This window comes from Echinops telfairi, unplaced genomic scaffold, assembly GCF_000313985.2.
Source record: "Echinops telfairi isolate 266 unplaced genomic scaffold, ASM31398v2 ScPeMD7_2;HRSCAF=8, whole genome shotgun sequence".
Classification (NCBI taxonomy): domain Eukaryota; kingdom Metazoa; phylum Chordata; class Mammalia; order Afrosoricida; family Tenrecidae; genus Echinops; species Echinops telfairi.
Genome location: NW_022103898.1, coordinates 21,711,993 through 21,724,774, shown reverse-complemented (window position 1 = coordinate 21,724,774; position 12,782 = coordinate 21,711,993). Strand labels below are relative to the sequence as shown.

The following is a 12,782-nucleotide window of genomic DNA, read 5'->3' as shown; positions in this document are numbered from 1 at the left end:
TGTTTACCTTCAAGCCTTTAAGACCCCAGATGCTATATCTTTTGATAGCCGGGCACCATCAGCTTTCTTCATCACATTTGCTTATGCACCCATTTTGTCTTCAGCGATCATGTCAGGAAGGTGAGCATCACAGAATGATGGATTGTTAGAACAAAGTGTTCTTCTGTGGAGGGAGTACTTGAGTTGAGGCCCAATGTCCATCTGCAACCTTAATTCTTAATATATAGGTATGAGTACATAGTTCTATTCCCCTCTCATTTTATATATATCTATATATATAATATATATACTATATATATTTACATATGTACATGCCTGTATTAGTTCTCTAGATTCGAAATGACCCCTTCACTGTTAAAGGAGTCCTTTAAAGTACACAGCTTTTTCCTTTTTCTTTTTTTTGGCACAGCCAAATGCCAATACTTCACCCCCAAGTTAGACAGAGCCTCTGACTCATAAAACCTCCAGCTCCTCTGCCTCCCCTGTCTCTCAGTCTCTCAGGCGTGGTCCCTCTCCTCTCCAGGCAAATTACAGACCAGACAACCTTTCCCCTGCCAACCAGTAGACGCCTGAAGATGAAAGGAAGGAGTTCCTAAACTGACTGAAGCTCAAGTGGTCTAGACCATCCGAGTGCCCAGGCCCGGGCACTAGGTGATGGTTTATTTCTCAGGATGACTCTGAAAAGGAGGTGGGAAAGGCACAGGTTGATAATTCCACTGACGTCCGTGCATATGTCAGAGGCTGCATGTTTTGCCTTATTTTTCTTTCAGCAATGCATCTCCCTCCGTCCAGCGGAGTACACCGTCGCCCTGAGTAAAACCTAGATTTCGCAGCAAATAGACCTGAGCGGTGACCAAATTCTGAGCAGTAGGATGTGAACCCAGGTGCTAAGTGGAACTTCTGCTTTCTGCCAGAAGGGCCTTGCTCTCTAGTCCCCCCTTCCCGCTTGCTGGAAGGAAACCCTGACCGTGGGAGTCGACGCCACTACTTTGCACCAGGAGATGGAAGCCCAGTGTCGATCATGACAAAACCACCCCAAGCCTGCAGTGGGATGGATCTAGAGCTGCCCCATTGGCTCTGACCAGCCAACCCAGACTGGAGAAATGAACACCGACCTAATGTGAGCTAATGCTATTTGTGGTCACTCTGAGGTCAGAGCCAAACTTAAGCCCCCACGATCCATCTCCCCACACAGGTCCCCAACAAAGCTGTTAGGACTATGTGACGGTGGCAGCAGCAGTCCCAGCAACAGGAATCTCCCTTTCCACCTTCAGAAACTAAAAAACCCCTCAAGCTCCATGCCGTCGACTCGATGCCGACTCCTAGCAGCCCTACATGACAGGGTAGAGCTGTCCCTTTGAGTTTCTGAGTGACTGTTTATGGGGATAGAAAGCCCCGTCTTTCTCCCAAGGAGGGGCTGGCGGTTTCAAACTGCCAACCTTGCAGATCGCAGCCCAGCGTAACCATGCTGCCAGCCAGGTAGGAATTCCTGACGCAGGCGCCCTTGGAATTCCTCAAGCTGAGTGAGTCTTCTCTTAACAAATAATTTCTAGCTCAAGTGATTAAAAGCAGGTCCACGTGTGCTTTTGATCCAACATTGTCTTGAGCTGGACGCTAAGAAAACTAATGCTAAGATAGCATCGTTTTTGAAGTCGCTAAAAAGGAATCAGAATAAAACCTAGAGGGAGCTGTTTCTTCTGAGAATAAAAAGGGACCATTTTGAGATCCTCACCGGTCACTGTTTTCCACCCAGTGTGTTGCATTTTGCCAGTGAGTTATGAAGCTGCAAGTGATAAGGCACCGAGCTTTCTAGTCCGTCCTCCCCACTCCTGTACTATCTGAATGCTTTGTTTTGTTTTTCTAAATCATTTTTTTGGGGGCTCATACAACTCTTACCACAATCCATCAGTAGAAGGTAATTCTACCTATCAATTACGACCACGTGATCAATTGCAAAAGCGAGGTTTGTAATTGTCAATGTAATTTCTTTTCATGTGCTTATTGCATATCTTTCCTTCATTCAGGTATGATATATCAGATACAATTGGACTGTGGTTTCATTTATATGTATAATAGATGATTGATGATAAGTATAAGTGTGATTTTCATCAATGTCCATAAATTATATATGTATATATGGCTAAAGAATTGTGTACAGGTGCCAGGTTGGCAAGGGGTGGATTGAGATAGTTTATTGTGCCAGCCTGGCCGATAAACACAAGTGGGATTAACTGAAGGGCAGAGAGATAAATGGCTCGGTGAGTCTCGCCTTTCTTGTCTCTCGCTCTTTCATCATCGGACCAGTGTGCGGCTGCCTTGTTTGTCCTGTGCCTCAATTTAAAGGCTACACTACCTGTGGGGTGCTTAGCCTGTGGATTGTGTCGCTGTAAGTTGAGGTTCCTTTAAGACATCTCTGGAGCTGAGGACTGGCGGTTGGTGACCTGGCTGGCAGTTGGTGACCTGCCTTCTGATTGGCTGCTGTGCTGACATAGCCTAGCTCTCTCTATAAATGGAGGAAGTTCTAGCAGCAGACTAGACTTGAAGGACTGCTAGTCTCACACAACTCTCTCTCACGGGAGTGAGTTGCATTGAGCCATTTGTAGTGCTTTATAATTTAACTGTTTATTTCTTGTATTATATATTTATCTGTACATGATTTAACAGTTCATTTTTTGTTATCTATCTAATTATCTTTATAAATAAATATATTAAATTATCTGCAATTTGGTTTTATCTCTCTAGAGAACCCTGTCTAACACACCATCCATCCATCCATCCATTGTGTCAAGCACATTTGTACATATGTTTCCATCATCATTCTCAAAACATTTTCTTTCTACTTGACTCTTGGGATCAGCTCATTTTTTTTCCCTCCCTCATGAACCCTTGATAATTTATAAATTTTTTTTTTTTTTCATGCCTTACATCGACTGCTGTCTCCCTTCACCCACTTTTCTGTTGTTTGCCCCCTGGGAGGGGTTATATATTGATCCTTGTGATTGGTTCCCCCTTCCTCCCCCACCTTCCCCTTCCCCTCCTGGTATCCCTACTCTCATTATTGGTCTTGAGGGGTTTATCTGTCCTAGATTCCCTGTGTTTAGAGCTCTTATCTGTACCAGTGTTCATGCTCTGGTCTAACCAGATTTGTAAGGTAGAATTGGGGTCATGATGGAGGGGAGGGGAGCATAAAAGAACTAGACAAAGTTGTGTGTTTCGTCGGTGCCCGTGGATGGTTTTCTTCCTTGTCTCACACTCATTTCCCAACAACACTATGGTTGCACATCAGAAGCACACGGCACTTTCGCTTTGAGGCCGGTCATCTCCTCAATCCACCAAGCAGTCCCAGCCATAACTGGTTACGACATAAAACCGTTCTTTATGATTCCACGATGCCTGGTAGCGTAGGTGCCCTGGTGGTGTAGAGATTATGTCTTAGGCAGTTCGAAACCACTAGCAGCTCCTCGGGAGAAAGGGTGGGCTTTCTACTCCTGTGAACAGCGGCAGTCCCGGAAACCCACAGGGGGTGGCTATGAGTCAGCATTGACTTGATAGCAGCGAGATGCCTGGTGGTGTAGTGGTTATGCCTTGGGCTGTGATCCCCATGGTCAGTAGGGGAGAGAGAGAGAGAGAACCTCACTGTCCATGGTGGTCATCGGGCATGGCCTTCCCTTCATTCCCACCAGCACCTGAGTATTGAGCAGTATTTTAGGAGGTGTCAGAGCACCTTAGGAAAGTGATCTTGTGTTTTGGGGGAAAGAAAGCAAAAATACAAGTCTGGAAAGCATTCTGATGGAGATCAACGGGAAAGCTCCTATTACCACAGGGACCTGTGCCTTTGTCCTGGGATGCTTAGAGAAAGAGAAGGGAAGGCGGGGGAGTCAACCTCCGCAGTGAAAACAGACCTAGCGGACGTCCTCTGGTGGGTGGGGTGGAGGTTAGAGAGCCGAGAGGGAGGCGCTCAGTGTGGCTGGCCTGTACAATGACCATGGACGATGCCTTGACCAGGTGTCCCAAGACATACTCACCCAGTGGGTCAGCTTTTCCATCCCTGTCTGGAACGGTGAACACTCCCACTACTCGATGGCCCTCTTTCCGGAGCCGGCTGTAGACTTCTTGCCCAAAGAGGCTCTGGCCAATAAGTGCCAACTTCAGCTTGTTTTTGAGATAAACCTGCAGAGCAATCCCGTGGTGGCAGGTGTTAGCATGGATAGGAGACACCCGGATATTAAACCTTCCCACTGCCCCTCGCCCAGTCACACGGGATGGTGTGAGGACGACAAAACGCTCCAAGATCTGTGAGATGTTTCATTCATCTGTGCAAGACCCACACACGGGACACCGAACAAGGAAGACCGAAGAAGAACCGGTGCCTTGGAATTAGGGTGTTGGAAAGGAATAATGACTTATTATTAGATTAATGAATTGTTAGTAGAAGTAAGGAGCATTCTCCTTTCTTTCATGGTCGCGATTATGTTGTCAGGAGAGAGACCAGTCTCTGGAGAAAGACCATGTGCTTGGTAGAGCGGAGGTGCGTCGAGGCAGAGAAAACCTTCCATAAGACGGATTGGCACAGCGCCTGCTTCCATGGGCTCAAACATTACAGTGGCGAGCCTGGCACAGGACCAGGTGGTGTTTCGTGCTTTTGTAATTGGGTCGATATGCGTTGGACCAGACTTGACGGCACCTACCATCACCACCAATTACCTAGACGACAATATAAACAGTGACTACACATCACTTCATGCCCAATACTGCTCATTCTCCCTTGGCTCCAGTTCCCTTGGTTCATTTGAATAATCGTTCATTCAAGATTCTATATGATATTTTTACAAGTTACTTTAACTCCTTAGTGGAAACGAGCCAGCCCAGGCACGAATAAATCACGAGAAAGATCATTGCTGAGAGGAGCTTCACTCTGAGTGTGAGCTACATCGATACGGCAGGGCTTCTATGCTCCCGCAACATAGGAATGGGGAGAACTGGGCTCATCTCTTCTTTGTGAGAGAGGGCAAGAGCTAACATTTAATGTAACAGAGGGGTCAAGGGCGCAGACCCTAGAGTTCAACTGCCTGAGGTCAGTAGTTCTACCACTTACCAGTTGTTCGACCTTACATAAATTAACCACGGTTTACCTGGTTTTCCACATCTGTAAAGTGAGAACAATACAATATCTAGTTTATATGATTTTTGGAGAAACAAATTACTTAGACTAGTGTCTGACACAGGGTACGTAAGATTTAAGCATAAGCTTTAATAGTTTAAAATCATTTCCTATGAACTGGAGCCCTGGTGGTGCTTTTAGGGAAGCCTTGGACTGCAAACTGCAAGGTTGGTGCTTCAAATCCACCTGCTGCTCCGGTGAGACCTACCATGCTCTCTGCACCCAGCTTCAGAAATCCTATACGAAGAAGTTGCTTTGAGTCAGACTCGACTGGAAGGCAGTGGGCTATACTAAACACTGGTCATTTTGTTTCGTTCTCCTGTTCAGAGTTTAAAAATCCTTGCTAATTCTCCAAAACCAAACCCACTGCCCTTGAACTGACTCATACTCACAGCGAGCCGCTCGGACAGAACAGAGCTGCTGCGTCGGGCTCCCAAGGCTGTCATCTGTGTGGAAGCAGGCTGCCGTATCTGGTGATGGTTTTGAACTGATGATCTCTTGGGTAACAGATGAGTGCTTTAAGCATGGCGCCACCAGGGTTCCTTCAAGGCCAGCACAGCTCCCACAACCATCAAGTCGATTCTGACTTACAGGGACCCTGGCTTCTGAGGTTGGAAATCATTACTGAAGCAGGCAGCCTCATCTTCCTCCCATGGAACAGTTGATGGGTTTGAACTGCCCACCTTGTGCTTAGCAGGCCGACTTCTAATCTATAGGGTCACTCGAGTTCCCGCACATCACATCATTTAATTTTATTCTCACCACTACTCCATTTTATTATCTCCCATGCTGCACCATTTTATAAAAAGACCGAGGCTTAGCATGGGCAGGTAACCCTTTCAGAGCCATCACGCTCGAAAGGGGGTTGGCTGGAACTTGGCTCCAAACGTCCTTGTAGGGATTTTAAAATGAGCCACCGCCACTCCTGACAAAGAGGAACACAGATACCAAAAATACACTGGGGATCAAGAAGTGCAAACACTGCGCAGCTTGGAAAGCATAAAGTGATTTTGACTCATGACTCAAACAGAAACACTCAAGGCTTGAAGGATGTAAAGGAATAATGCCTTTAAGGGACAGGTCCTGCAAATTCTCCCTGAGTGTGTCCTTCAGAGTCTGTTGGAAGCTAACACCTTGATATCACAGTTCTTCAGCTGAACCTCGAAAGCCATGAGGGGAGCAGGTTGGTGGGTGTAGAGCTACTCATCAAAGCATCCCCTGGGCTGGAGACCCCTGGATGCAACTGGCTCCTTCTTGGTGAAGCATCAGCTCCAGCTCCAACTGGTTTCCTGGCTCCTTCTTGGTAATGTCCCAACTCCAGTTCCAACTGGTTTCCTGGAATCTTCTTAGTGAAGCATCTGCTCCAGTTCCCAGGAACTCTCTCCACCTGTCACTCTACTGCTCTGGGACTTGGTGCCACTGGACCTGGATTTTAGAAACGACTCCACACCCAGTGCCCTTACCTTAATTCTTATTGGAGTTCTCTAATGTTCTGAGAAGTCTGTCTAAATTGATAGAGCCTCACAGAATATCTGGCTAGGAAAATAATAATTTTCCCTGTTTCCCACTTCATTACTGGGCATGGATAACACCTCTTTTATGGAAGAACTTAAAAGGATACCTTTCCTATAATTAAGCTGATAATTAAGTAATTGTGGTTTGAGCTTAAAATGTTCTTTCCAAAGACCAGTCAAAGGTTATATCCCAAAAGAGCCTAATTAAGCTTCAATTTCCAACACACAATCACCAACTAACAGCCACAAAATGCACCGGCAGTTAATGAAAGGTTGAATCTTCTGCAAGTCCAAACCTTCTGTAAATAGCCTGTCTTCAAATCCTATGTTTAATGGTGCTGCTTGAAATAGAACCCATGTGTCAGCAGTCTTACAAATGTTGGCTTTGCTTCAGATCATTGCATCGCCAGCTATTTTAAAACATCTAAAATCTCGCTTTTAAAATGCACAATGGCTGAGAGGCTGAGCTGACTCGGATGTAAGATATTGCTTGGCTTGAAGGATGTACTGATTTGGCATCCAATTCTTGATTTGATTCTCCCCAGAAAAGTGGCTTTTGTAAAGAAACCAGGGGCAGTGTCTTTGGGAACATTTCATTCAGTGAAATATTGTCTGAGCGCAATGCTAAAGCTGCTTCTCACACTGAGGAGTTCTCCGCTTGTTTGATTGTAAACATGTGCATTGTGACTTAGCACATTCTGGAAAACTGGGTTGAGTTATTGCCCCTGTCTTTTTTTTTTTTTAACAGTTTATTGACACTTCATCCATATACCAATACCACACAATTCAATAGTGCAATCTTTTCAAGAAGAGTTGTATAATCATGACCACATGCAACGTTAGAATGTTTTCTTCTTTCTTATACTCATTGTTATTAGTGAAATTATTATCATTTTTTTATTGTGGCAAAAATATACACAACAAAACATTCTCCAGATCAACAACTTCTACATGTCTAATGCAGTGCCGTCAAGTATACTCTCGTGGCGTGCAAATCCAAATCTTAATCCAAACTATTCCACCATCATGAACATAAACTCAATGCCCCCTAAGCGAAAACTCTTTGTCAACTTTGGTTTCTTTATTTTTTAGTAGTTTTCGTGATATAAAATTCACATATCATACACTTCCATAGTTACATCATTTTGAAAAAGAGTTGTATATACATTATCACAACCAGTTCTAATGCTCCCTTCCCCTCCCACATTCATTGTTTGCTCCCCAATTCCCCTCACTCTCCCCCTGCCCCGTCCCAGATAAACGATGTATCAGTCATTGCCTATATGCATCCACTCTTTTGTGCTTCATAAACTGGGAAACTTAACAGAAATAATAACAGAAAAACAAATGGAAACAGAAAGAAGAAATAATCATAATATAAAGATAAGAATAAAGAGTAAGAAAGGAAAGGCCACCAATAATATTTTAAAAGCCAGAGAAGAAATTTCTGTCATGGAACAAGCAAGAAATATTTAACCCCAGAGCAAATTCAGGTAGGTTCAAGAGGGAGGCTGACCAAGTATCATAGTCAATGTGGTTGGATCCACCATAATGAAGTTACAACTATCTATGTCTGACAGTAAAGCTGTTCCAGTCCTTGCCTGTGGCCACAGGGGATCTGCTGGAGGTTTAATCTGACTGGAAACACTTCAGATGGATTCTGGGCTCCCACTGTCCTCCACAGCCTTCTACAAATGGGGTGTCCACAATGTAAGCTCTGACACTTTTCCCGTCGTCGTCATATTTGGACTTTTAAAAATCCGTCTTTGACAAATGGGTGCATAAGCAAATGTGGCAAAGAAACCTGATGGTGCCCGGCTATCAAAAAGTATAGCGTCTGGGGTCTTGAAGGCTTGAAGGTAATCAAGCGGCCATCAAGCTCAGAAGCAACAAAGCCCACATGGAAGAAGCACACCAGCCTATGCAACCACGAGGTGTCGAAGGGATCAGGTATAAGGCATCATCAGAACAAAGAATCTTACCATAGTGAATGATGGGGGGAGTGCAGAGTGGAGATCCAAAGCCCATTAGTAGGCCACTGGAGATCCCCTTGCAGAGGGGTCTTGGGGAGGAGATGAGCCAGTCAGGGTGCGATGTAACAATGATGAAAAATACAACTTTCCTCTAGTTCCTAAATGTCTCCTCCCCGCTCCCACTACCATGACTCAAATTCAACCTTGCAAGTCTGGCTAGACCAGAGGATGTACACTGGTACAGATAGGAACTAAAAATACAGGGAATCCAGGGTGGATGAGCCCTACAGGACCAGTGGTGTGAGTGGTGAAACAGGGAGGGTAGAGGGATAGTGGGTTGGCAAGAGGGAACCGATTACAAGGAACTATATGTGACCTCCTCCCTGGGGGATGGACAACAGAAAAGTGGGTGAAGGGAGACGTCGGACAGGGCAAGATATGACAAAATAATAATTTATAAACTATCAAGGGCTCATGAGGGAGGGGGGAGCGGGAAGGGAGGGGAAAAATGAGGACCTGATGCTGGGGGCTTAAGTGGAGAGGAAATGTTTTGAGAATGATGAGGGCAATGAATGTACAAATGCGCTTTACACAATTGATGTATGTATGGATTGTGATAAGAGTTGTATGAGCCCCTAATAAAATGATTTTTAAAAAACTCACTTGGATCACAAAACAAAACAAAAAAATCCGTCTTTGAATCACACAGGCTGGTGTGCTTCTTCCTTGTGGATTTGGTTGACACCTCTCTGCTTTTTTAAAATACCAGCCTTTAAGACCCCTGACACGATTCCAATTGACAGCCGGGCACCATCTGCTTTCTTCACCACACTTTGCTGTAGCACAATCTTCAGTCATCTTTTCATGGAGGTGAAAATCAAGCAGGGTCATGTTATAAAAACTAACTGTTTGTATCTTGGGGCTATAATTACATGGGAACCCAGAATCCATCTGGTTGTCCATGGATTTTGAATGACCCTGGTTTACTTTAGTGGCCATATTATGACAAAAACAATAAACAAGCAAATAACCACCCCCCAAAAAAACAAAACAAAAAAAACATTGCTAATCATCCCCCTGGAGTATAAGGCAATTGCATTGATAGCATCAGCAATTTATTCAATGGCATAGAATTTCAGTTACTGTTGATATGATGAGTTTAGGTGAGTATAATCCAATTGTGAGCTGCAATCCATGAACTGTTGCTTTGTACAGATCGATTTCTGAATTGAGCTGGTTACATTGAGCAGGGGGTTGGTGCTAGGCTGTCACCCCTGTCTTAGGTCTCTCAGTGTGGTTTGGAAACTGCTTGCCCTTGGAAGGCCGAATCAGCTGGAGGTCTTGTTATAAATGGGGATTCCTGGCTCCCATCACAGGTTTACTGAGTCAGAACCCCAAGCCAGTGGACCTGCAAATTAACATGCTCTTCAGTGATTCCTGGGGAACCCTAAAGTCTGAGGCTCTGTTCTAGGGAGAGCGTGTGCTTGCCCACACTGGGGGACCTGGGTCAAGAATGGGTGCGAAGATTGGTAAACATTCTAAGGAGTCCATGCTAGATATTGCACATCTGACCTTGTTGAACCAGGTGCCCTGGTGGCATAGTGGTTATAAGTTGGTTCAAACCCACCAGCTGGCTCCATGTGAGCAAGACAATGATTCCTACTCCCGTAGTTACAGTCTCAGAAACATAAAGGGGCAGTTCTACCCTGTCCTATGAGTTGGCATCCACTCAATGGAAGTAAGGTAACTTGTTTGGATTTGACCTCCCTGAGGTCCTGGGAGCTCTCTGGTCAGGCACTCTTCCATTCTTGCAGGAGAAGAAGCCACTACTCAGAGCCCTGAGCATGCAGCTTGGAGTCCCAGGGGGACTAAGTGGCAAGCCTGAGATCTGAGGTCTAGTGATGGTCCCAACAACCATTGTTACTCTATAATGCTAGCTGTCAAACCTGGAGCTGGCTCTCACTTCTCATCCATTAAAATCAGAACAATAATAGTACCTACCTCACAAGGCTCTGATGAGATATAATGGGATACAGTGGAAATGCACTGCTGGGTGTGTGGCCTTGGTAAATGTTCGATAAATGTGAACTGTGCCACAGAAATACCTGATGAGGATACAGAGCTCCTGCTCAGAACGGAATCAGTGGTGACTGTTTGGGGCACTGGGTGGTGAGGATGAGCTAATGCACTCAGCTGCTAACTAAAAAGTTGGTGCTTCAAGTTCACCCAGAGGGACCTCGGAAGAAAAGCCTGGTGATCCAAATCTGAAAACCGGCCATTGAAATCCTACAGGAGCATGGTTCTATTCAGACAAAGCCAGAATAGTCATCGGTATGTTGTTCAATGTTCCTGGCCAATAATTCAAATATATCAGTTCTTCTCTGATTGCCCTTCTTCCTTATGCAACTTTCACCTGCATATGAGGCGAATGAAACTACCGTGGCGTGGGTCAGGCACAGCTTAGTCCTCAAAGTGACAGTGTTGCTTGTAACACTCTACAGAGTTCTCGTGCAGCAGATTTTGCAGTGCAGCGCATCATGTGATTCTAGACTGCGGCTTCCACGAGCACGGATTGGCTGTGGTCTAAGCACATCCTTGACCAGTCTTTTCTTCATTTATCATGATGCAGTCTATTGGTCCAGGTGTGAGGATTTCTGTGCACTTGACCTGGTTTCCATCTAGACTGAAGTCTGCAGTCTTTGATCTTCATCAGCAGGTGCCTCAAGTCCTCCATGCTTTTAGTCAGCAAGGTGTGTCACCTGCACATCTCGGGTTATGGATGAGCCTTACTCCCATCCTGATGTTGAATTCTTCTTCATGGAACTCGGCCTAGTCTCATTCTCACTCACTGCCAATGAGGCCATTCTGGCTTGTGGTGACCTCAGAGGACAAGAAGGAACTGCCCTTGTTGGGGTTCAAGACTGTCACATTCCATGGGAGCAGGAGCCTCTTCTCTCCCTCGAGGAGCAGCTGTGGTTTCAGACGGCCAGGTCTTGGTTAGCGGCATGACGTGTATTCAATCCACTATGCCAGGAGGGCTCCTAGGCTCCTTGCGGGGGTGGTGGTGGGGGGTGGGCTTTAAAAAAAAGATCCCAAAAGAAGATGGAAGAGGTACACAGCCACTAGGCTAAAAAAAAAGCTTGGTCAGTGTGAAACCGTTTCAGGAGGTAGCATGTGATCCAGAACCCACGGTACTAAAAGAAGACATACAAACTACACGAAAGGCCTTGACTCAAAAAGTGTGTTTTCAATAATGGGCGTCTTTTGTTGAAATTCCTCAGGAAAAGGATGGTGAAGATGGAGACAAGCAGTGGCAGAGAAGCAGCAGGGGCAGCAGAGCCAGTCGACCGGCACGTGATGGTGCAGGACCTGACAGAGCAAGAGCGGCACGGCGTCAGGCATGAGACTGGGGAAAGAGGAGGGTGCCTCTGGGCACTTGATCTGTAGAACTAAAGAACTTGGTCAAACTTGTGCAAGCATCTAACAGCCCCAACGCGTGGTCTCTGAAGCTGAAGAACTGGCTCTTTCATTAAAGCTTTCAGAAAAGGAAGGTGGGGAAAAAAAAAAAAGATCCCATCGAAACAATCACTTCCAAAGGGATCTGCTGGGACAGTTAAGGCACAGAGGGCAGCTCAGAAGGCAATGGCGCTGTCTCTGGGGATGCCAGAGGAGTAAACATGACAGATGATCTCAAGGCACAGAGGGCCCATTAGGAAGAAGTTTTAAGAAAATTGAAACCTGTGTTAGTGAGGAGAAGGCCAGGAAATTTGCACGGAGGACTGGTTTTCCATCATGACCACAATCCTGCTCCTGCTGGGCAGGACGAAGGGCTGTCCTCTGAGAATGGTGTTGGGAAGTCTTACTGAAGACATCATCAATTAATAGGGTCCTTGTCACCCATAATTCCTTACAATTCTGGACTCTGCCTGTGGTTCTGACCCCATGTTGGAGGGAGTTCTCAGTTAACAGGATTAAGCTAAATGCTGACCTTAGTAGAGGGTGTGAACACCCTTTGTTTCCTTGGGGGCATCTTTCGGCTCTATTTTACAAGAGGGTACACCTTAATGGCAGTGGTTCTCAACCTTCCTGATGCCACCACCCTTTCATACAGTTCCTCATGTGGTGGTGACCCCC

General features: G+C 45.6%; 1 protein-coding gene across 1 annotated transcript in view; it reads right to left on the bottom strand.

Moving 5' to 3' along the window:
* The window catches only part of ALDH1L2 (aldehyde dehydrogenase 1 family member L2), a 78,858-nt gene that overhangs the window by 55,659 nt on the left and 10,417 nt on the right, over positions 1–12,782 (bottom strand). Inside the window, exon 2 of the mRNA XM_013004054.2 lies at positions 4,026–4,170. Within this exon, the coding sequence (XP_012859508.1) occupies positions 4,026–4,170 (145 nt within the window). The remainder of the gene's footprint in view (positions 1–4,025; positions 4,171–12,782) is intronic.